Raw genomic sequence first — 20,997 nt, 5'->3', positions numbered from 1 at the left:
CAAGGCAGTGGAATGAATCCTGCAGTGTTTGCATAACTGACAAGAACAGAGTAAGGCTGCCGCTGCCAATGCTGCATACACAGAGTTTGCATGGTTTGCTAACGCTAATGCGTTGGGTCTTCCAGAATAGTGGTTCCTCCTTAGCCTTTGCTTTAAAAGGAGGTTTCTCCATATGTTGTCTCCATCCAAAGACCTTCCCCAGCTTGGCCTCCCTGGCCCATTCCTTTCCCTGCCCAATCCACCCTGCTTAGAGCTCAGTAACTGTCTGATCATGCTGTGGCCTTTCGGGACTGTGATTGGTAATGGCTTAAACTGGCATCTGAAACCATGTGTCTGGCCCTTGACAGCCTCTGACATTTTCTCTCTCCGTGCTTTCTTCTGAGGCCACTGCTGCTGCTGATCTTGATGGTCGTTTAGCACAGAGCTTTATCAGCTATCTCAACTTCCCTCCCTTCTCCGCATCCCTGCTTATCTTTTCCAACCCCTTCATCCTGTTGCCTTAGTGAAATCTCGCCCACTCTTAACAGCCAGAGCTGGGTCCACGGCCCTGGGTGTCAAATGGCCCGTTCTTCCTCAGTTGTGAAGAAATCAATCACAACTGTGCTGTCTAAGTCTTGTTTTGCCAAGCCCAAAGAGATTACCTTACACTGGGTAGCACACCCTAAGTCAGAACAGCAGAATATCAGTTTGTTGGGCCAAACCATTTGAAACCGTCTTTGGACCCCGCAAAAGTGGCGATTTCATATTGGTTCAGCACACTGCATGGAGACTTGCAGTGGCCCCATGGAGAAAAGATGAAGAGTGTATTGCATTACGTATTCATTTCCCACTTAGACTACCTACTGTGTGTTCGGGTACTGTGTAACAAGACGTACAAACACACACAGGAGAATATGACCATTGTACTTAGAGCATCCATAGGTCTGGTGTCAATCAGCATAGGTATTGGACCTAGTTGGTTAGCATTTGATAAGAAAATGTGACCGTGAGAACTGTCACAAGCCTCCTGGCATGAGTCTTTCTTTTATGAATACATGTCACCATATGCATGGCTTCACAAAAGGGGCTGACACAAAAAAGTCACCTGTCTGCAATGACTTATGTCCCCCAGAGACTAGTATGTTAGAGGGATGGCTTTGTCCCAGTCTGAACACCGGGAACCCTGCCCAATGGTCCAATGTACACCATAACTTGGAGCTTTGGACTTCTTTGGAGTTTTGTCTCCATGGACCATACCTTCCTTATTTCTTTGGATTGTGTGTATGTCAGGCTGCGTGGACAGGGTGTCATTTGCTTGACTGGGCCACCTTGGTGTCTTCAGATCACACCACATTTCACCCACTGATTCACTAATTATATATCTTGACTCCCAGTGAGAAGAGATTTCCAGCCCCGTCACCTGAGCCTGACGCTCAAGCTGGATGCTGAGCACACAGTAATATCATCTGTTTGTTCATCCCCCAGATGTGCTCTCTTTTTTAATTCATTTATTTTTATGTGCATCGGTGTCGTGCCTGCATGTATGGTTGCTGGTGCCTCTCTTGGAATAGTGCCGTGAGGAGATGCCTCATGTCACCATCTATTTCTGTAACTGTGCCCCTGGCGATGTGTTGACTGATGCCAGTAGACTGTGTGCTTCATGTGCCAACTCTTGTCTCTCAGTGCCGTGGATGGTACGTTCTGTGGGAGTGTTTGCGTTTCAGCCCTGCTCCAGGCTCTGTGGGCTAAAACACAGGCCCACTTGGAAGATTCAGAGCGATAGTGGAGATCAGGTCCTTAGCCCCGGTGCCTGTTTGACACACCGATATTTCAGCAGATGTCAGCTATCGTTCTGATACGCGTTGCCACATTTGCAATTTGTGTCACAGATTCTAGAGTCTGGCTTATTTTTTTATGTGATCACAGAGGAGTGTTTCAATCTCTAGGCCTTATTAATACATCCTCCAGTAAGAAGAAGTGGTCACTTTAGTTCATGAGAGCTAAAAGAATCAAGTGATACCTTGTGTGCTAGGAATGATAGCACATACACCACAGAACCCCGCCCCCACTCAGATTTTGTGTAGCGTGTGTGGGATTGTTTCTATAGAATTCTTTCCTCTGTACTAGATGATAAGCTTCCTGAATCTTAGCCATTTCATTGCCATGTTTATAAGTTCTGAAAGAGTCGGCTCCTCACATGCTCAACCAGTTCTGTGACCAAACAGGATGGTATTGACTGTGTGGGTATATTCCTTCCCTATGTTAGTTCATTCAAGAAGGTAATTGAGTCCATGACTTGAAAGCCTCTTGTTTCTTTATTTCTGCCATAGACACTAATGGGCCCATAAACTTTAGGTTCAGAAAGAAGGAGGGAGGGAGGGAGGGAGGGAGGGAGGGAGGGAGGGAGGGAGGGAGGGAGGGAGGGAGGGAGGGGAGGGAGGGAGGCAGGCAGGGAGGCAGGGAGGCAGGGAGGCAGGGAGGCAGGGAGGCAGGGAGGCAGGGAGGCAGGGAGGCAGGGAGGCAGGGAGGCAGGGAGGCAGGGAGGGAGGTCGGTCAGTGATTGGGCCGGGCCCGTGGGCAGAGGAACCCTGGGTCTCGCTTCTCTATCTCCCTCTCTAGCCAGGACTTCAGAACTGCTGTGTGCTACATTGGCTCCTGCAAAGTTCCGTTATGAATTTACAGGGCTTGTCTTTGCAGTTTTCCCCTGTAGGCTGAACACGGGAAAGGTCAGGGCATTGCTAAGCTGCCAGCTAATGGTTTCTGCGTTACTCAGTGGACATGTAAACAGCAGCATGAGAATTGCTTCAGGCGGAGATTTCTGAGCTCTGTGTATATGGGCTTGCTGATCGCTTTGTGTTTTATTTTATTTTGAAAGACTGGGAAAGATTTTTAAAAAAAGAAAGAAAGAAAGAAAAGAAACCCTGACCCAGTTGACAGATGTGGGGAGCAGACTACTCCACAGCCACGCACTCTGCAGCTCCGTTGCTTGGGCTCTCGGATGGGTTAGCCTGGTGCTGCCCATCCTTAAGGCCGGAAGACCCTCTGTAGCTCACAGGCTGCATCTTGGATTTGAGATGAGTGGACAAGCTCGGCTTCTCCGTGGGATTCTTTGTGGATATTGTACCTCCGTGAACCTGTTAGGTGGCACCTTTGTCACCTTGGTCTCCACTAAAGACTTGCCACCCATCCTTTGTTCCTTCAAAGTGAAACCAAGTGTGTCACGCCTCTCGGGTCTCTGCCTGTGAATTCGGAGCCTGACTTTCAAAGGCCGTGGGGATGGGCTTGCCATGTTTATATCCCTATGTGCACTTTTAGGTTCTTCACAAACCTGAGGCTTTGTTACACCATCTGGAACAAACCCAAAATCCACCTTGGGCAAAGTTCATGGCCTTTCTGTTTCCCCCTGTGAGATGGGTTTGTAACAAAGATGCAAGAAGGTGAAGGGAGGGCCTGGAACTTTCCCTGGCATACACTAGCTAATCACGCCGTATTCGTCACTGTGTGGGACACTCCTCACAGGAGGAAGCCATGCCTGTGACAGACAGCTTTCTTAACTTCATGCATCCCGCCTACCCCTCACGCCCATGCCCACAGATGTAGAATCACTGGAAATGTACTTGTGTACCGCCCTTATAACCTCTGTAACTGTGCACTACACATGCCATGCTAACCTTTAAAGACTTATATCAGGCTGGGCGTTGGTGGCGCACGCCTTTAATCTCAGCATTCCGGAGGCAGAGGCAGGCGGATCTCTGTGAGTTTGAGGCCAGCCTGGTTGGTCTCCAGAGCAAGTTCCAGGATAGCCTCCAAAACAATACAAAGAAACCCTGTCTCAAAAAAAAAAAACTTATATCAGTTTATTTCTCATTCTTAATGTCTTCCACTGGCATAGCAACAGCGTATGAGTACATGCATTCTCTATGATATAGGTATAAAGTCAATACTGTAAATGTTTGCTCATCTACAATAGTCTGGCCTCCCAGGGGTGTGTACCAGGATGGAATCCTGTCTTGTTCTCTGCTCTTTGCTCCTCTCAGGATACTGGTTATCTTTGGGGGTCTCCGTAGCAAGATATCTGTCCCAGATCCCATACACGTAACCACGCCCAATTGCCGAACCCATCGATACCGCCCCATTTCTGTCTCTGCCTGGCAGATTCCCACCCTGTCAGTCCTGCTTAAATCATTTCTCCCCTGAAGCCTTCACCTGCCTTTCAAGGCAGCTGCCTGTGCAGCCCTCCTGTCTGGCCCCTTTCATTCTGAGTGAAAGCAGGTCATCTCGTCCTCCATTTCTACAGACTGTGGGTTCCTAAGGGCAAGCCATGAATCCCATTTGTTTCGGTCCTTGCTGTGATTGGTGTGGTACCCGTAGGTGTTCAGTAATTGCTGCCCAGATTAATCTCCACCGGTAGGAGATGGAAGACTTCCGCCGTGGCAGATGGCATGGTAGTGGAGCAGTGTTCAGGATGGCATGGCTGGCAGTGTCCCTGACGGTCGGACTCTAACCGGTACTTCTCCTTGTCTAACCTCTCGCCCGACCTCTCTTCCCCCCCAGGTTATGAGCAGCCGGTTTCTGCCCTATGACAACATCATCACAGATGCTGTGCTCAGCCTTGATGAGGACACTGTCCTTTCAACTACAGAGGTAAGAGTGATAGCTCAGGGGCAGGGAGGACCTCTTTGGGTAGGGACCGCCAATCCCCAGGTGCCAGCACTGCTCCTGTCCATGCCTTGGTGGAAGTTGAAAACATTTTCCATAACTTTCTGAAGAATTGGTTTTAGTTAACCCGGTTCCTGTTAGCGCCTTGCCACCACCTGTTACCCGGATGAGGGCACTTTCCCCTTTGTTTTCTCTTCTATCTAATTAGGTCCTCATTTGCGTGACTGTTCCTCTCCCGGCGTGTCTTCAATCTCCTTTTGTTTTTAAGCTGCATAACTATGGACAGGAGTGTAGAACCTTTTCAGCACTGTCCTGAAACCCTGTGGTCCACAGCCAACCTTTATCCCTCCCTTCCCCAGTGACAGTGATGCCCAGTATGCAGTCTCTGTTATGGCACACTTCTGGGGTCCAGAGGTTACTTTTCCTTCTTCTCCAGCATGCGCGCGCACACACACACACACACACACACACACACACACACACAGACACACGCATGCACAGAGAGAGAGAGAGAGAGAGAGAGAGAGAGAGAGAGAGAGAGAGAGAGACACAAGTAGTTTCATTTGGAGACTTAAGATGGAGACCTCATGTATTTTGAATGTTTGAGTTATCTGTGCCAAAAAAAAAAAAATATTGCACGAAGAAGGTGTATGGGGAAAGAGAGAGAAGAGGGAAGATAGATGGCAGAGACTCTGTGACTGGAATGAGTATTGATCTCGGAAGCTTTAAGCCAGAGATCAAAGACAGCTATATGAAATTGTAGAATACCAGGATCACGTTATTAACGGCAGCTGCTTAAAGGCACGGAGTCTTAGGTAACTAGCCATTCCTTTCATTTTATTTATTTATTTATTTATTTATTTATTTTAATTTATAATCATTTTCCTTTTACTTTTGAAGCTGGCATTTACCAGAATGTGCTCTCTTGGAACCCAGTCTGGTTCCATTGATAACAGGCTGGATACCTCAGTGTCTTCCTTGAGATTCTGTAGCATCAGTGGTCATGGTGCTCACCTTTAATCCCAGCACTTAGGAGGCAGAGGCAGGCGGATCTGTGTGTTCAAAGTCAGCCTGGCCTGCAGAGTGAGTTCCAGGACAGCCAGGGCTGTTAACGCAGAGAAACCCTGTCTCGAAAATTCAAAACAAACAAAACAAAATCGAAGAAAGAGATTGCATAGCTGTTTCTACTTGTTGCCAGAGGTAGTTGAACGGATACTGCTTTCAAAGCCACCTAAAAAGCCCCAGGACAAAACGTCCTGGGCTTCACCTGGTTCTGACACTTCTGTGTAGCCTGAAATCTATATGTACTTGTTCAATGAGTGGATGCTAGGGACGAGCATTGTGCCAGTTAACAGGCAAACACGCAGCCTCTGTGTCACGTGACTTTTGGCGAGAGCATGGGATGAGCAGTCACAGGGATGGCACTGAGGTGTGAGAGTTGAGACACTCCAGCCCACATTTCTCTGTAGCCTCCTGCAAAGAGAAGCTGGCCTCCCAACTATTCGACAACTGTTTGCTGAGAGATCTCCTTGTTCTGGTCTCTCTGCCTGCTACTTGGGTTGTACCGTCCCTGCTTGTGTCTACCAAAAATCCTGGCAGCAAACAGAATTTCAAGCCTGATGACTCAAATGAAAACACTTTCAGTTACTTCAGGAGGTGTGGGTGGGGTTGATGGACCTATCAAGGATGGCAAAACACTTGGCAAGAGCCAAAAGCCTCGTTCATGGAAGAACAAGGAAATGATAGGAATGCCCAGCCTCTGAGACATGGAGCTATGCAGAAGAGGCCCTCCTCCCAGAGCTAGTTCATGGGGATATGGCTATTGCCACATCTTCCCACATCCTTTTGTTTTGTTTGTTCGTTTCTGTAATTTTGCTGGTGGCTACCATTGGCTTGACTTAGCTATACTCTAGCCAGCAAAAGAGAGCAGTTCGTGCCATTTCTGAGCTTGCTGGTTGGCATTTTGTTGCTATGACGAAGTCTTGGCCACACAGTTTAAAGGAAGGATGTCCCTTTGATAGCTCAGCTGGTAGAGCGGAGGACTGTAGTTAACAGTTTAAAGGAAGGAAGATGTATTTGACTCAGGGTTTCAGAGCTTTCGCTCTATCAAGGCAGGAAGGATGTGCAGATCAGAGATCACCTGGCAGCCGTGGAGCTGGGAGGGACAGAGAAGATCTGAACTAGCTGAATTCCATCTTATTGGATCTCACATCCTACATCCGCCCCAAGCCCTCCCCTCTCCTAGCTCATTCTTTCTGAAAACAGTCTCGCAGGCACATCACATCTAGTGATGTGCTCTACTAATTTCTTGGCACCTCTGAGGCCAATCAAGTTGATAGTCAAAGTTAGCCATCACTCTGGCATTCCATCATCCCAGGGCAGGGGCTGGCAGTGCTTTCCAGAGGGCAAACCCAGAACAAGTAGCACATCTCCATGGTGGAAATGAGTAGTGGAAACACCCACAGCACATGCCTAGGGCATCTTTCTGTGACCTGGACTGTGATTCACCTCACATCTCCCCCAGGGCACAAGGTAGTTGGTCCCACGCCAGGCTTGGTTTTTCCATGGCCCAGACTGAGATAACTTTCCACCACTGGGATGCATCTTTGCTGGAGAATTTCCTTTCAAAGGATGGCAGTTCCAACCACTCGGTGCATGCTGGGAGGAACATGTGTTGCATGTGAAGTAATTAGAAGTCAACGTGGGTTGAAAATGATATGTAAATTTAAGAGGCTGGCAGTCTGGCTTGCTTTTGCTTGCTGATCAGTGAAGTGATTGTACTGCCTAAAATGGCTATGGACAGAATTTCCCTATTCTCTTTTTTTGGTTCCATTGGATTCCCTCTCTCTCTCTCTCTCTCTCTCTCTCTCTCTCTCTCTCTCTCTCTCTCTCTCTCTCTCTCTCTCCCTCCCTCCCTCCCTCCCTCCCTCCCTCCCTCCCTCCCTCCCTCCCTCCCTCCCTCCCTCCCTCCCTCCCTCCCTCCCTCTCTCTCTCTCACACACACACACACCCTGCTTAAGTGTTCTTCGCTCGTATAAATGTCCCACTGAAGCATTAAGGATAGACTTTTAAACTACGCCCTGTTTAAAAGGGCATTAGATATAGTTGTTTATGGTTATTTACATTTATATGAGTTGCTGCAAACCCTCAAAAGAAAACAGATGTTGATTTTGAAGAGAAGGGGCCTTGTGTTGACCTTTGCCTTCTTTGATGTGTTAATGATCTGAACGAAAGCAGTTTTATCAGGACTTACTTTTGAGTTCCTTTGAAATGACTTGAAACGGCCCCGAGATAGTAAGAAATTCATGCAGCAAAAAAACACCCCATTGGGTTCTACACCAATTTCCAGCACACGTGTCTCTTTATCAAAGAAGAATGCGCTACCCCAAGGAGTGCTGACAGTCAGGTGCATTCTTTGACGAGAGGCTGCATAATACGCCATCCCATCAGTTGGCATCATTAGTTTTGAGATCTCGGGATGGTGTAGGTTATCATGACCTCGTCTGAGGTTTCTGGCAAGTGCTCTGTATCCCCTGATGTCTTAACTTTCACAGTAAGAGTTTGTTATGCATGTTCCACAGCTCTGCTTCCCTCCGGGTTCCTGGAAGTGTGGTTTGGGGGAAAGGTCGTGTTAAGTCTGTCTGTCTCTCTTTCTTTCTTTCTTTCTTTCTTTCTTTCTTTCTTTCTTTCTTTCTTTCTTTCTTTCTTTCTTTCTTGCGGTTTCTTGAAACTAGGTTTCTCTGTGTAGCACTGGCAGTCTTGGAACTCACTACGTAGACCAGGCTGACCTGGAAAATCACAGAGATCCAACTGCCTTTGCCTCCCAAGGGCTGGGATTAAAGACATGATTAAAGACTACCCAGTCATTAAGGATTTTTCTTTTAATGAGGCGTTAGTTCATGTCGTCAAGGGAGCTGCAACTTTCCATGCACAAGCCCGGGTCCCGGAAAACTGGGTATTGCGGTCGCAGTAGGAAAACAATGGCCTGCGAACCCGATTAGCCAGTGGTTAAGTCACAGCCCAAAGGCAGTAGAAGTAGCACCCTGTGCGGAGGCAAGTGAGGGGAAGAAGGTGACAGGGTAGGTAAGGTCCCGGGCAAGCCTAATGACCTGTGCTTAATACCTGCAGCCAGCATTAAAAGCCACACGTGGTGGAGCACGTCTGTAATCCCAGCACTCCTACAACGCGATGGGAGGCAGAGACAGGAGAGGCTGCATGAAGCTTGCAGACCAGCTAGTCAGGAGTTCACCGCATGGCAGAAAGAAGGGAGACCCTGCCTCGGTGAGGTAGAAGGGAGAACCAGTGCCAGAAAATGGTTCCTGAGCTCCACGCGTGTGCTGTGGTGTATCCATACCACACACACACACACACACACACACACACACACACACACTAAACTTTAAAAACTGTTAGGAAGAGGCACAAACATGTTCCGCCTCCACAGCTGCCGTCTGTCTGGGAGCTCAGTGGATTGAACAATGGCCACCCACAGAAGAGGACACTCAAATGTTCGTCTCACGTTGAGGTGTCCGCCGGCCCACAGGGAAATAGTCTCCCCATGCCTTCCTAACTTTTGTGCCTGTCGCGTTGGCACACATGTTAACAGTTGTTCTTTCTGTTAAATAATAATAATAATAATAGGTCATGCAGTTTGACATAGTTCAGAATGAGGGGCATCAGACTGAAGTTTCGTGCAAACTTGAATGTGTAACTGGCTGTTTACAAAGAGAGTGGCTCCTAATTAAGGCTGGAGGTGTTAGAGATACAGATTTTATTTGAAAAACTTCCAGAGGCGAGGAAAATGGTACACAGTGGGTAAGGGGGTGCCTCACCACCTCAGTTAAAGCCTCGTAGTGGAAGGAGCGCTCTGACTGTAGAATCTTCTTCTGGCCTCCACACGTGCACACTCTGTCCCATGTGTAAGGACTCAGGCGCTGTGCTGGCCCGTCCCTGTCACCTGGCAGAATGCACTCAGGCAGTACCCTGGTCAGCCCAGGGTTCCATGACTACTAGTCTCCATGCAGGTGCAAAGGACCCCTTTAAAAGAAAGACCCCTGCCCACTTTCTCCCTCTTTCCCTCTCTTTCCTGCCGTTCCTCTAAGACAGACAGGACTTTTCCTATCTCCCTCTTCTCTTCTGTCCTCTCTCTCTCTGTCTCTTTACCTCTTTTCTCTTTGCTTCCCCCTTCCCTCCTCTTTCTAATCAAACTTCTCACTAAGCTCCGCCTGCCTGGCGTGTTTGTCCCTCCGCCATAGGTCAACCTCGCCTGCCGTGGAATCCGTCAAGGTTCACCATGAGCCTTATCACAACACCATGTCACCTCACCCCACCTAATCAAATAGAGCACACTGGGACATGCATGTATTTTCCCGCTCAACTCAACTCAATGAATGCAATAAGAAAAATAAATTAATGTTCTGGACCAATGTTTCCAGAAAGATGTGTTCTGTAGCATATTGGTTTTAACAATTATCTTTTTTGCTTTACCTTTTCTTTGAAAATAACATAGTCCCTAATCAAACCTAGGATTTCCCTGACATTTTTAATCTAGGCTGAGACTAATTTAAAAAGAGGGAAAAAATAGTTTAAGAGAAATGTTACCTACCTAATTGAATGGGTGGTATGAAAGTAGGAGGAAAAAAAACTTGGGAAATATGGGTCTAGGCTTAGTCACTCCATTTAAAAATTATTTACTGAAGTGAATACTAATTCATATATTATAAAATTGACCAATTTACACTTTGAAATTTAGTGGTTTAGTTGATTTGCAGTGTGTATAGTTCTTGTCACTTCTGTCTTTTTCCAAAATATTTTTACTAACCTCAAAGGAAACTTTGTGAAAGTTTTAGGTTGTGCTTGCCCATCTTTGAGAAGCATCATCTGTGTCAGGGATCCGCCCCATCCGGGACCCCTCATGTTTCTCTTAGACATCTAATGTAATGTATCTGAGTTCCAGCCATGTGGAATTAATATCGCCAGGACCCCCCACTCAGGCTGCCTCTCTGCACCCCAGCCCCTTATCTCCATGGAAAGAACTAGATGAGACACCGAGTATAGTGCAAAGGGAAGCAGAGGTTATTCTAGAATAGAATAGCGCGAGTCATTCTCAAGGCTGGGAGTGGAAAAGGCCCAAGGGCACCGCTATAGAGGAAAACATTCTCACGGTGAGAGTTGACAGTAGCCAAGAGGGACCCTTGTACTGACCTGCATGCCTGCGTAGGAGGAGACAACTGTGATTGACAGATCCATTTGGAGTAGTTCTTAAAGGGGTAATGGTACATCCATGTTCTTTTCCAGAAAGCCTCTGAATATAGGCAGTCACCCGCTGATCCCTGGAGCCGTGTGGAATGTCCTCTCTTTACACAGGGCCAGAGATGGGATTCAGGTCCCATTCTTGGGGCCAGTAATCCAAATCCCTAAACTTCAGTTCCTAGTTTTTCATACTGTTGACTGTGAAAGAGGGGGCATCCCAGCAGCCTTTAAGCCTGCTAATATCTAACCAGAGAGCTCAAGAACCTGGGTAGACTTTTCAGCAACCGGGTAGCCCTCCCTTGTGTGGTTACTTTGTATAGACACCTTTATTAGTTCATAAAATTCCATTGTTTTCACCCTTTGACTGTTCTGAATATTTAGTGGGTCTTTTTGACCACCTTGGATGACAGGACCAGGACTTACCATCAGCATTCCCCCAGCCATTACCACAGCAAACAGACTTGAAATATTTTACAGAATTTGGAGTTTTCTTTTTCATTGCTTACCAAGAAGAGATAGGCCAGGGTTGCAAGGTGAATTAGAGCATGTGTTTAAGATGTGTTGCTTTCAACACTGTAGCAATTGAACCCAAGAGAAGCTAAGGTAAATGCTGGATATGGAAGGGGAGTACCTGGGTTCAAATCTTGATCCTGCCATTTACTAGTGCAGACAAATTCCTCTGTCCTCCATGTATCTTAGTTTTCCCTTTTATGAACTGAAGAATATGTGAGTATCCACCTCACAGGGTTATTGTAAGGATAATCTGAGCTACAATGCATACGACCTTATAAACCTTTATATCATAAGTGCTATATGATCACAAACATAACATTTACTTTTGCTTTTTGTGGTTTTATTTATGCTTCATCAGATGGTCGTAAGGGAGCCTACAGAATTATAAAAAGATTACTTGGGAGCTCTGTGTGCTAGCTTAGACGGGGTTCAAAATTACCAACTTTGGCTTCCTATAAGCAGAGTTACTCCCCTGGCTTCTCTTGAAAATAATCTTGTGAGGGTTTGTTTTGGTTTTGATTTTTTTTTTAACTTGGCCCTGTCCCCACTTTTTCTCAGTGACTTCAGGGTGGCTGCCATTCTAGTTTTACCTAGCATCCTGAATCTTCAGACCTGACATACCTGGTGCCATTTCCTTTTGTGGTGTCTTCTCTCTGTTCCTGTTGAAAGTTGTGCTCTTTACAAAAAACTTTTCCCTATAGAAAATGCTTTAATTTTAGTCACTCGGGCTTTGATATGTGCTAGTTGCAATGCGTGCCGTATTTCAGTCCTTGGATGCACACAGGGAATCTGTTCTCATTTACAAAACAGATGCTTCTGTGTTTCCTGTGAATCAGTGGTCACGTGTGCCTTTGAGGCTGAGGAGAGGGTTTTTTAGCTTGAACAGACTGGGATTTCTAAAGGACAAATCAGTAATATTCTCTCTCCCTCTCTCCCTCTTATACTAACCTTAAGTTTTCTTTCATAGAAAACATTAAAAATGTGCATAATTACAGGGCAAAATGTCAAGCAGTCAGTTTAATTTGCTGATGAATATGGGGAATTAATGTTTTGAAACAGTCGTGGGATCCCGCATTATGAATTAGCAGGGGGAGGTAATGTTTTGTTGACATTTATTCACGGTGTTGATTACTTGTTTGGCTTGTACTTTGCTTCGCAGGTGGATTTTGCCTTCACTGTATGGCAGAGCTTCCCCGAGAGGATTGTGGGATACCCTGCACGCAGCCATTTCTGGGATAACTCTAAGGAGCGCTGGGGCTACACCTCCAAGTGGACAAACGACTACTCCATGGTGTTGACGGGAGCTGCTATCTACCACAAGTGAGGAGCTGAGAGTGGTCATTGAAACTCATTATGTTCATTTCTGACAACTGTATTGATTGGAACTTAGGCCAAATCTAGTTAATGACATCACTGAAAATTAGTATCTGCGCTTGATTTTTGTTGAGGTAGCAAGTGTATTCTATGAATCTTCTTGGCTTATTGTACTTCTAGAAGTTAAGGCAGAGTAGCATCTTCAGTTAAACCACAGGATAAAGATGCCCTCAGTGCTAGGCTGGGTAGCTGAATATTAAAAGTGGATACCTAAGCATCCAAGTCACTGTTGTTAGGTGATTTTGGTTCACCATTAACTGACACAGAAAAATTCCCTGACAGTGCAGGACTCATATTCTGGCGAGTAGAGAACCATGGATGCTGTGGGGCTAATCAGGGACAGCAAGAAGTCACTGATGAAGAGTCAAATAGCAGGAGTGACAAAGATGGGCAGGTTGGAGAGTGGGCAGATGGTCTGCATCATATAGTTGAAGAGTGAGCAGAAACAAGCAGAAACAAGAGAAGCTTAGCCAAGGCCGTTGTGGCATTGGGGATAGCAGCAGTAAACACCCAGAGCAGACAGTGGAGAAGCATGGAAAAGCAGGGTGTGGTTGGTGACTGGTGTGCAGTGAGTGAGCCGGGCCAAGAGGGCTGGGAGCCAGAGACAGAAGTTGATGCTCCCTCTAGTGAATAGGTCAGTGCATGGCCTTGAACAGAGCAGACTTCAGGGCTGTGTCCCAGTGTCCACCCTGGATGCTGTAATGAGAGTAGGCAGTAAGAATGGGCAAGAGGGAGGAAGAGATTTTAGGAAGTCGTTGACCACGTGTAGATGGCAGGAGATTTGCCTGGGGCCAGGGAGTGAGGAATGGCAGAAATAGTGACCACACACACTTTAGGGATAGCTTGACGCTGTCTCAGCATGGTGACCTAATCAGAATTTAATGACTACCAAGTTTTCTGACTCTAGGTCCAAAAGGATGGAATGCCATCAACAGAGGTACTACTGCAGACAAAATAACTATTTTTAAGTGGAAATCTTTCCCTGGGCATGTTAAGACACCTAAAAGGCTTTGTTGAAAAAAGTCATAGACAGAGATAGAAAATGGACAGTCTCTAAATTTGGTGGTAAAACCAGTAGACTGAGGTAAACTTGCCAGGTGAGTGAATATAGAGTTAGCATTCCCACATTTCCACTGAACCATGAGTGAAAGCCCCCTATATTGTAACCTAATGAGGAAAATGTACCAATCTTACCTTAGACTTTAAAACAGAGAACCGAGAGCCTTCCTGTCTCAGGGATAAGTCTGGAAATGCCCAAGTATAAACATTTGGCTGAGTAAATTTTGATCTCAGGGCGTCCCCTCCTCCTGTCAACTCCACACAGATGAATCTGATTCATCCGAGTGCTTGGTCTTATTCGTAAGTCACATCCTGTGCCATCAGTATTAGTCATTTTTCTCATTGCTGTAACAAAATACCCGGCTAAAGCAACTTAACAAAGCAAGTGTATGTTGGCTCTCAGTGTGAGAACAGTCTATCGTGGTGGGGAAGTCATGGCAACAGGAGAGGGAGGCAGAGAGAGATGAAAGCTGATACTCAGCCCACTTTCTTCCTTTGTATTCAGTCTTGGTCCCCAGCCCGTGGATGATGCTGTCCACATCAGGGCACATCTTCCCAGCTGTAGTCAGTATTTCTGGAAATATCCTTGTAGACACACCCTCAGAGGTGTGTTTTCATGGTGATTCTAAATTGCATCAAACTGTCCCTGAAGATTGTCATCGTCATTGTCATCACAACATCACATCATTCAGTTTCTCTTACCAACCGACCAAGGCTAATACTAAGTTTTGATGGGCAAGCAATATCTGTGTCCCTGTGGGTCTCTGTGCCTTGGTTCCTCATCTTTAAAATATGAGTAACAATACAGTAAATGTGCCTTATAGATTTCTTAGGTGGGTTAGATGAGGCCTTTCTTGTTAAAGGCTTGACAATACTATTTGGCCTATAATGAGTACCATGGAAGGGTAGCTGTCATCATTAATGCATTTAGTAGCATACTCAGGGACTCAGAGAATGTGTTTAAAGTCTACCTGTCATTATGTAAAAGACCTTTCTTTGTCATTTACAGATATTATCACTACCTGTACTCCCATTACCTGCCAGCCAGCCTGAAGAACATGGTAGACCAACTGGCCAATTGTGAGGACATTCTCATGAATTTCCTGGTGTCTGCTGTGACAAAATTGCCTCCAATCAAAGTGACCCAGAAGAAGCAGTATAAGGAGACAATGATGGGACAGGTAGGATTAAAGAACTTTCTTCCCAAGGCTACAGAAATATGTATTCCTCCTCTTTATCTAGCAATGTCATAAGGGAACACAAAAATAAGCCACATCCAAAAGCCCTGAAGGAAAGAATGATTGGCACTTGGATAATTAAGAATTTAAAGCTCTTAGATAACCTATAATATGACATGACAGTGACATGTTCTTAGTTTGTCTTATTCCCTTTGGGCTAGTATAACAAAAGCAACATAGATTTGAGGTTTAAGTTACAAACATTTATTTCTCATACTTCTGAAACCCCTGGAATTCCAAAACTGAGGTGTCAGAAGTCATAATACCCATCAAGGAACCACTTCCAAATTTATAGATGGCCATCTGCTTGCCATGTCCCCGGGCAGTAGAAAGCTCCCTGGTGTCACCCCATTCTTGAGGATTCTGCCTCCATGAACCCAACTTCCCCAGATGCCACACTTACTTATTGTCATGTTCAGGATCAGACACCAGTGTTTTCTGGGAAGGCACAACATTCAGTCCACAGCAGAGTTAAAGGTCTACAGTGAATTTATGTCAATTTACTGTAGATGCCTACAGTAGCGAGTGATCTTCTTAGCAGTCTACTGGCAGCTGCTTTTGAGTTGAGCCAATCTCACAGTGAAATGCTAGAAGTCACACTGTCCATTTTCAGTTCTAGAACCCGCATAGATAAGCTGTGGGCAAGTCACTTTCTGAAATTCCTTTGGCTCATCTTTAAAATGAAACCGTAAAATCTTTTTCATGAAGTTGATAATGCAATTGCTAAAGTAAAGCCAAATGTCTTCTTCAGTCATAGAGTTTCATGATAAAGATACCTTCATGGAAAAAAATCACACAGCTCCCCCATTTACAGGCAGGACAACTGGATCTAGAAATGTTAACTTAATTGCCACGAGTACCCCAGAAAGTTGGAGACAGACCTGAGAGTGAATGCCCGTCTCTGACTCACTGCCATTTTCCAACACACCAATTGCAGCGTCGGGCCCATCGAAAAGCTGAAGTTCACGTTTATTCTTCTCTAGCAGGGCCAATACGACAACGTGTAATAAATGAGGGCTGGGGACGGAGCTCGGAGTGGAGCACCTGCTTAGCCTTAGGCAGCTGGGTCCATGCCCAGCAATGAAAACTGGATCTGGTTGCCCATGCTTGCACTATGCAAGTCCCAGCTTGTGGGAGGTGGGGGCAGGAAAATCAGAAGTCATTCTTGACTACACCGTGAGTGTGAGTCACAAAGCCAGACCCTGACTCAAAATAAATAAACAAACATACAAATAGGGAGTGGTCAGTAAGATGACTCAGCAGGTAAAGGTAATTCCCCACCAAGGCTGAAGACCTGAGTTCCATCCCCGGACCTATGTGATAGAAGTTAAAAACGAGCTCCCACACCAAATCTTCTGACTTCCATATGCTTGCTGTAGTAGACACGTGCTCCAGTGCTCCACACCCCCACCACATGTACACGTACACACGCACACACGCACACACATGCACACACGTATAATAAATATACACACATACATACATATACACACATACACATACATATACAACCATACACACACATACATACACACACATACATATACACATGTACAGATACATACACATACACACAACATATACACACATATATACACACATATACATACATACACACATACATGCACACGCACAAATAAATAAATGTGATTTTTAAAAAGAAATGAAAAAACTCAAATATAGCTATTAGTTCTACCCAGGTTAAAAGCATGAAGCACCAAGCATAATTACAATCAACTTATGTTGTTGTTATTTTTGGTTTTGGGGGACAGGTTTTCTCTGAGAAACAATCCTGGCTGTCCTGGAACTCACTCTGTAGACCAGGCTGGCCTTGAACTCACAGAGATCCACCTGCCTCTGCCTCCCACTGCCTGGCTCTACAATCAACTCTTAACATGAATGTAGCTGGGCATAGTGACTACTGCCTAGAAACTGCCTACTGAGACAGAAGTTCTAGGCCATGAGGGTTCAAGGGCAGCCTCAGCTACACGGTGCTCAGAGCCGAGGGTAGTGTATCTTCAAACAATAAGCAAACCAAACTTAGCATGAGCACCAAAATCAGAAGAGACCACGGTCGCGTCAGTTCAGTTGTTCCGGATTTGTGATGGGTGCTGGCGATAAGTCTAAGCTTTGCAAAGGGAGCTTGAGCAAGCTTGTGTGGCAACCTTCTTGTCTGGGTTTTTCTAATTCAATAAATATAGCCAGAAAAACTATATTAGCATGATTTTCAGTGATAGAGCATCCGCGTATGTTGTGCTTACTGAGCACACGCAGGTTCACAGGGTATCAGAAGTGCTGGCTACAGAGAAACACCTGCTCTTTCTGAGCAAAGAATACTAAGAAAGGCCCGCCCTCCTTTAACGATTGAAATAACAGGCGGGGGCCTTTGCAAGAGTTTTCCAATCATCACGACCTAAACACTTCAAATGCAAGCAGCGTGTGTTGCCGACTGTGTGTCCAGATGTTTTGCACACAGAATCACATCATCCTGTTAACCCTGTTTGTTAGAAGTCCCGAGACTCCCCTGAGGTCGTACCCTCATTGTCCAAGATGGACTGCTGGGAGCATGTTGCGTCTTAGGGTTGGTTCTGTGATTGCTTCATACACTCGCTTAGTTGTTCTAAATGCGCATCTCTAGTAACTCACACATGTGATAGACAAATCTAAGCTGAATGTTAGATTCGCCTCCCTGTATAGTATATTTGAACCCTTTTCCCATCATGCTCTTTATTTTATTAAATATTTGTGTCCATGGAGCAAATGGATATTATGTTTAAACATATGCTTTATTAGATTAAAAAGGTTTGTCTGTTTATTTTTAGTATTTGGTGGTTGGGTTGGAATCAACCTGACAGTTTTTCCATTCGTGTATGTATGCATTTGCCTGGGCTTGGGACTGGCCCTTTGGAGCGAGTGACCAATAAGAAATGTCCACAAGTTCTTACCACCCTTAGTGCAGTGGTTCCCAGCCTTCCTGATACTGTAACTCTTTAATATGCTTCCTTGTGCTGTGGTGATCCACAGCCATGCAGTTATTTCGTTGCTACTTCACAGCTGCAACTTCGCTACTAGTATGAATCATAATGAGAATATCTGTGTTTTCCTGTGGTCATAAGTTACCCCTGTGAGAGGGTCATTCAATGCTCCCTAAGGGCTTGCGACCCGTACCCGTACGTGGAGGCCACTTTAGAGGCTGTCTCCTCTCATGGGAACTCAGTCAGCTATCTTAATTCTTTGCCTTGCTGTAACTGGTGAAGGTGATTTCTCCCAGTACAGATGCTAGAAAATAGAGCCTGCCTTCTGCCTCCTTCTAGCAAGGAACTGTGAGCACCTTGAACCTGCTGTGACTTGGGGAACTCCCCCACCTAGTGCTGTGAGTCTCAAATGTGCTTCATGAAAACACTTCACAAGTAGTGTTTTCTTATTCCACCTCTCAGAGCTAACTTGACATTTGTATTTACCATGTTATTTTCAAGCGTGTTGATACTTGTGATTTTAAAGTGACTCTCAGTGATGTTTTCTCTAAAATGCACTCTTCATTAAAGTATGTTTTTAACACACACAAGCACACATGTACTAAACCATTAGTTGCTTATTTATCTGTTTATGGTGTGTGCCTCTGTGCGTGTGCGTGTGTGTATGTGTGTGTGTGTGTGCGCGCGCGCGTGCGCATGCAAGTATTATCCCATAATTAAACAGCTCATCTTTTCTTTGCTCACAAAAACATACTTGTAAAATAAAATGTTTGGTTGTTCTCTTTAAATTCCAGTCACTATCAGTCATTTATAAGATCTAAATATATTTGACCAGTTTTAGGGTCAACTTTTTTTACTTTGGTAACTTTTTTCTTTGCTGGGTGAGCAGTAACACTGGGGCCATCTGATGCTTAGAACAATAATGTTTTATTGTCTAATTGTGGGATATAACGCACACACACACACCAGAGACACGGGTAAATAAGCAACTGTTTAGTATATGTGTGTGTTTGTGTGTGTGTTAGTGGCATTGAAAAGACAGTTGGTGGGTTAAGAGCAGAACTGTAATATTTTGGTGTAGAGTCATCTTGTAGGCATAGACACTTGTGTGTATCACTAGACCTGAGTCGCTCTCATTCCTTATGGAGTCATTTCAGTAAAGCAGTCTATGAGGGAACGTGGGTTTTTATGTGCTCTATAGTACTAACCATGGGTCAGCACTTCATTTTCCTCTTCAGTTAGACATAGGTCTTTATAACAAGCCGTTTGATAGGAACAGAATAAAGGTAGAAAGTCAGATGCATTAAAGAGTGAACAAACCCATAGTGGGACTTCAGACAATTCCTGTCTCCATATCAACCATGTTGACACATGGAATTTGGAGGGCTGGAGCAATGTCTCAGCAGTTAAGAGTGCTTGCCTCTTACAGAGGACCAGAGGTCAGTTCCCAACATACATGTCAGATGAAACACACATGTCAGATGACTTGGAACCTCCTGTCACTCCAGCTCCAAGGCGTCTCGTGCTTTTTTGTGGCCTCCAAGGGCACCCATACATTCATGTACATGCACACATAGTCTCACACACTTACACAATAAATCTATGTTTACAGAAATCTCATTTAAGGATTTCGAAAACTATCTCTGAAGAATGAATTCGTTGTGAGTCATAGTGTTTGCTCCCAGGTACAAACAAGGAGTGTCCCTTTTAGTGACCATAGTAGTTGAGAGTTTGTTGGTAAAGGTCCATCACTCATTCCCATGAGCACTAGTCAGATCAGGAAGCTTCAGGGCGTTAGGTATGTGTGGACATTGGTGACGTTGCCACACTTCAAGAGCCCTTCAGGCAAAGGTAAGTCAGTGTGCCCCAGCCTTGCCTCCTGTCAGCCCTGTGGATGGCCAGGCTTGGCAGCCAGGCCCCACATTCTGCCGCTGGCCTCCCCCAGATCCAGCCTATGGTGCTCGCACCACACTGTGCCTTCTCTCACTGGCTCCCTTGTCTGTCTCCTTCTCCACAGACTTCCCGCGCTTCCCGCTGGGCTGACCCTGACCACTTTGCCCAGCGACAGAGCTGCATGAACACGTTTGCCAGCTGGTTTGGCTACATGCCGCTGATCCACTCTCAGATGAGGCTAGACCCGGTGCTCTTTAAGGACCAGGTCTCCATTCTGAGGAAGAAATACAGAGACATTGAACGGCTTTGAGGGGTCCCACTGAGTGGGGGAGGGGAAGAAGAGAGGACTGGAGCCCAGCTGCTCTCTCTTCCCAGTGCAGATCCGCTCATCGATGGAGCCAGACTGTGCCAAGTATCAAAAATTAAAAACAAAAACAAAATGCTTAGATGAACACAATGACAAAAGATAACAAAGGCCAATGAGAACTCAGCCGGAATCCTGGCTCCTGGGGCTGCACCAGACTGCTACATTCACCTTACTGGCCTCTGTGTCTCACGACTAGGTTGTGTACAGTTTAATTATGGAACATTAAATAATTATTTTTGAAATGATTGCTATGCAGGTTTAAACTTTTTTAATGATCAAAACTATTAAAAACCAGAGTTCTTTCTTTAATCAAAATTGTGTTGGTTGTGACTATTTCCAAGTTGCTGTTCCCTTTGCTACAGACATCATGGCCATGGGTCACCCAGTGTTCCCCGCAGTGACAGACAGATAACATGGGAAGCGCAATCGGTTACTTGACGTAGTGTCAGCAAAGACCTGGGCATCCACTGAAACAGGTTCATATTCTAACTTTACCGGTGCAAATTGCTTTCCAGTTGAGATGTTCCGATCCCCTTGGTCTCTACAATGTTACTGCATGAGAGAAAGTATTGACTCCGGGTAGGCAGTTCTAACTAAAAACTTTATGTCTGAGATACTATAAGTATGATAATCTTTTTACATGGGAGTGGGGGGGGGAATAGTACCAAACAAACACTACTAGACTTAA

General features: G+C 45.5%; 1 protein-coding gene across 1 annotated transcript in view; it reads left to right on the top strand.

The window, feature by feature from the left end:
* The window catches only part of Ext1 (exostosin glycosyltransferase 1), a 277,737-nt gene extending 257,113 nt beyond the window's left edge, over positions 1 to 20,624 (top strand). Inside the window, exons 8-11 of the mRNA XM_040730390.1 lie at positions 4,534 to 4,623; positions 12,563 to 12,723; positions 14,846 to 15,017; positions 20,067 to 20,624. Coding sequence (XP_040586324.1) covers positions 4,534 to 4,623; positions 12,563 to 12,723; positions 14,846 to 15,017; positions 20,067 to 20,252 — 609 coding nt within the window. The 3' untranslated portion in view covers positions 20,253 to 20,624. The remainder of the gene's footprint in view (positions 1 to 4,533; positions 4,624 to 12,562; positions 12,724 to 14,845; positions 15,018 to 20,066) is intronic.
* Positions 20,625 to 20,997: the final 373 nt, after the last annotated feature.

This window comes from Mesocricetus auratus, unplaced genomic scaffold (genome assembly GCF_017639785.1).
Source record: "Mesocricetus auratus isolate SY011 unplaced genomic scaffold, BCM_Maur_2.0 Super-Scaffold_100023, whole genome shotgun sequence".
Lineage (NCBI taxonomy): Eukaryota > Metazoa > Chordata > Mammalia > Rodentia > Cricetidae > Mesocricetus > Mesocricetus auratus.
This window is presented reverse-complemented; position numbering and strand designations above follow the sequence as displayed.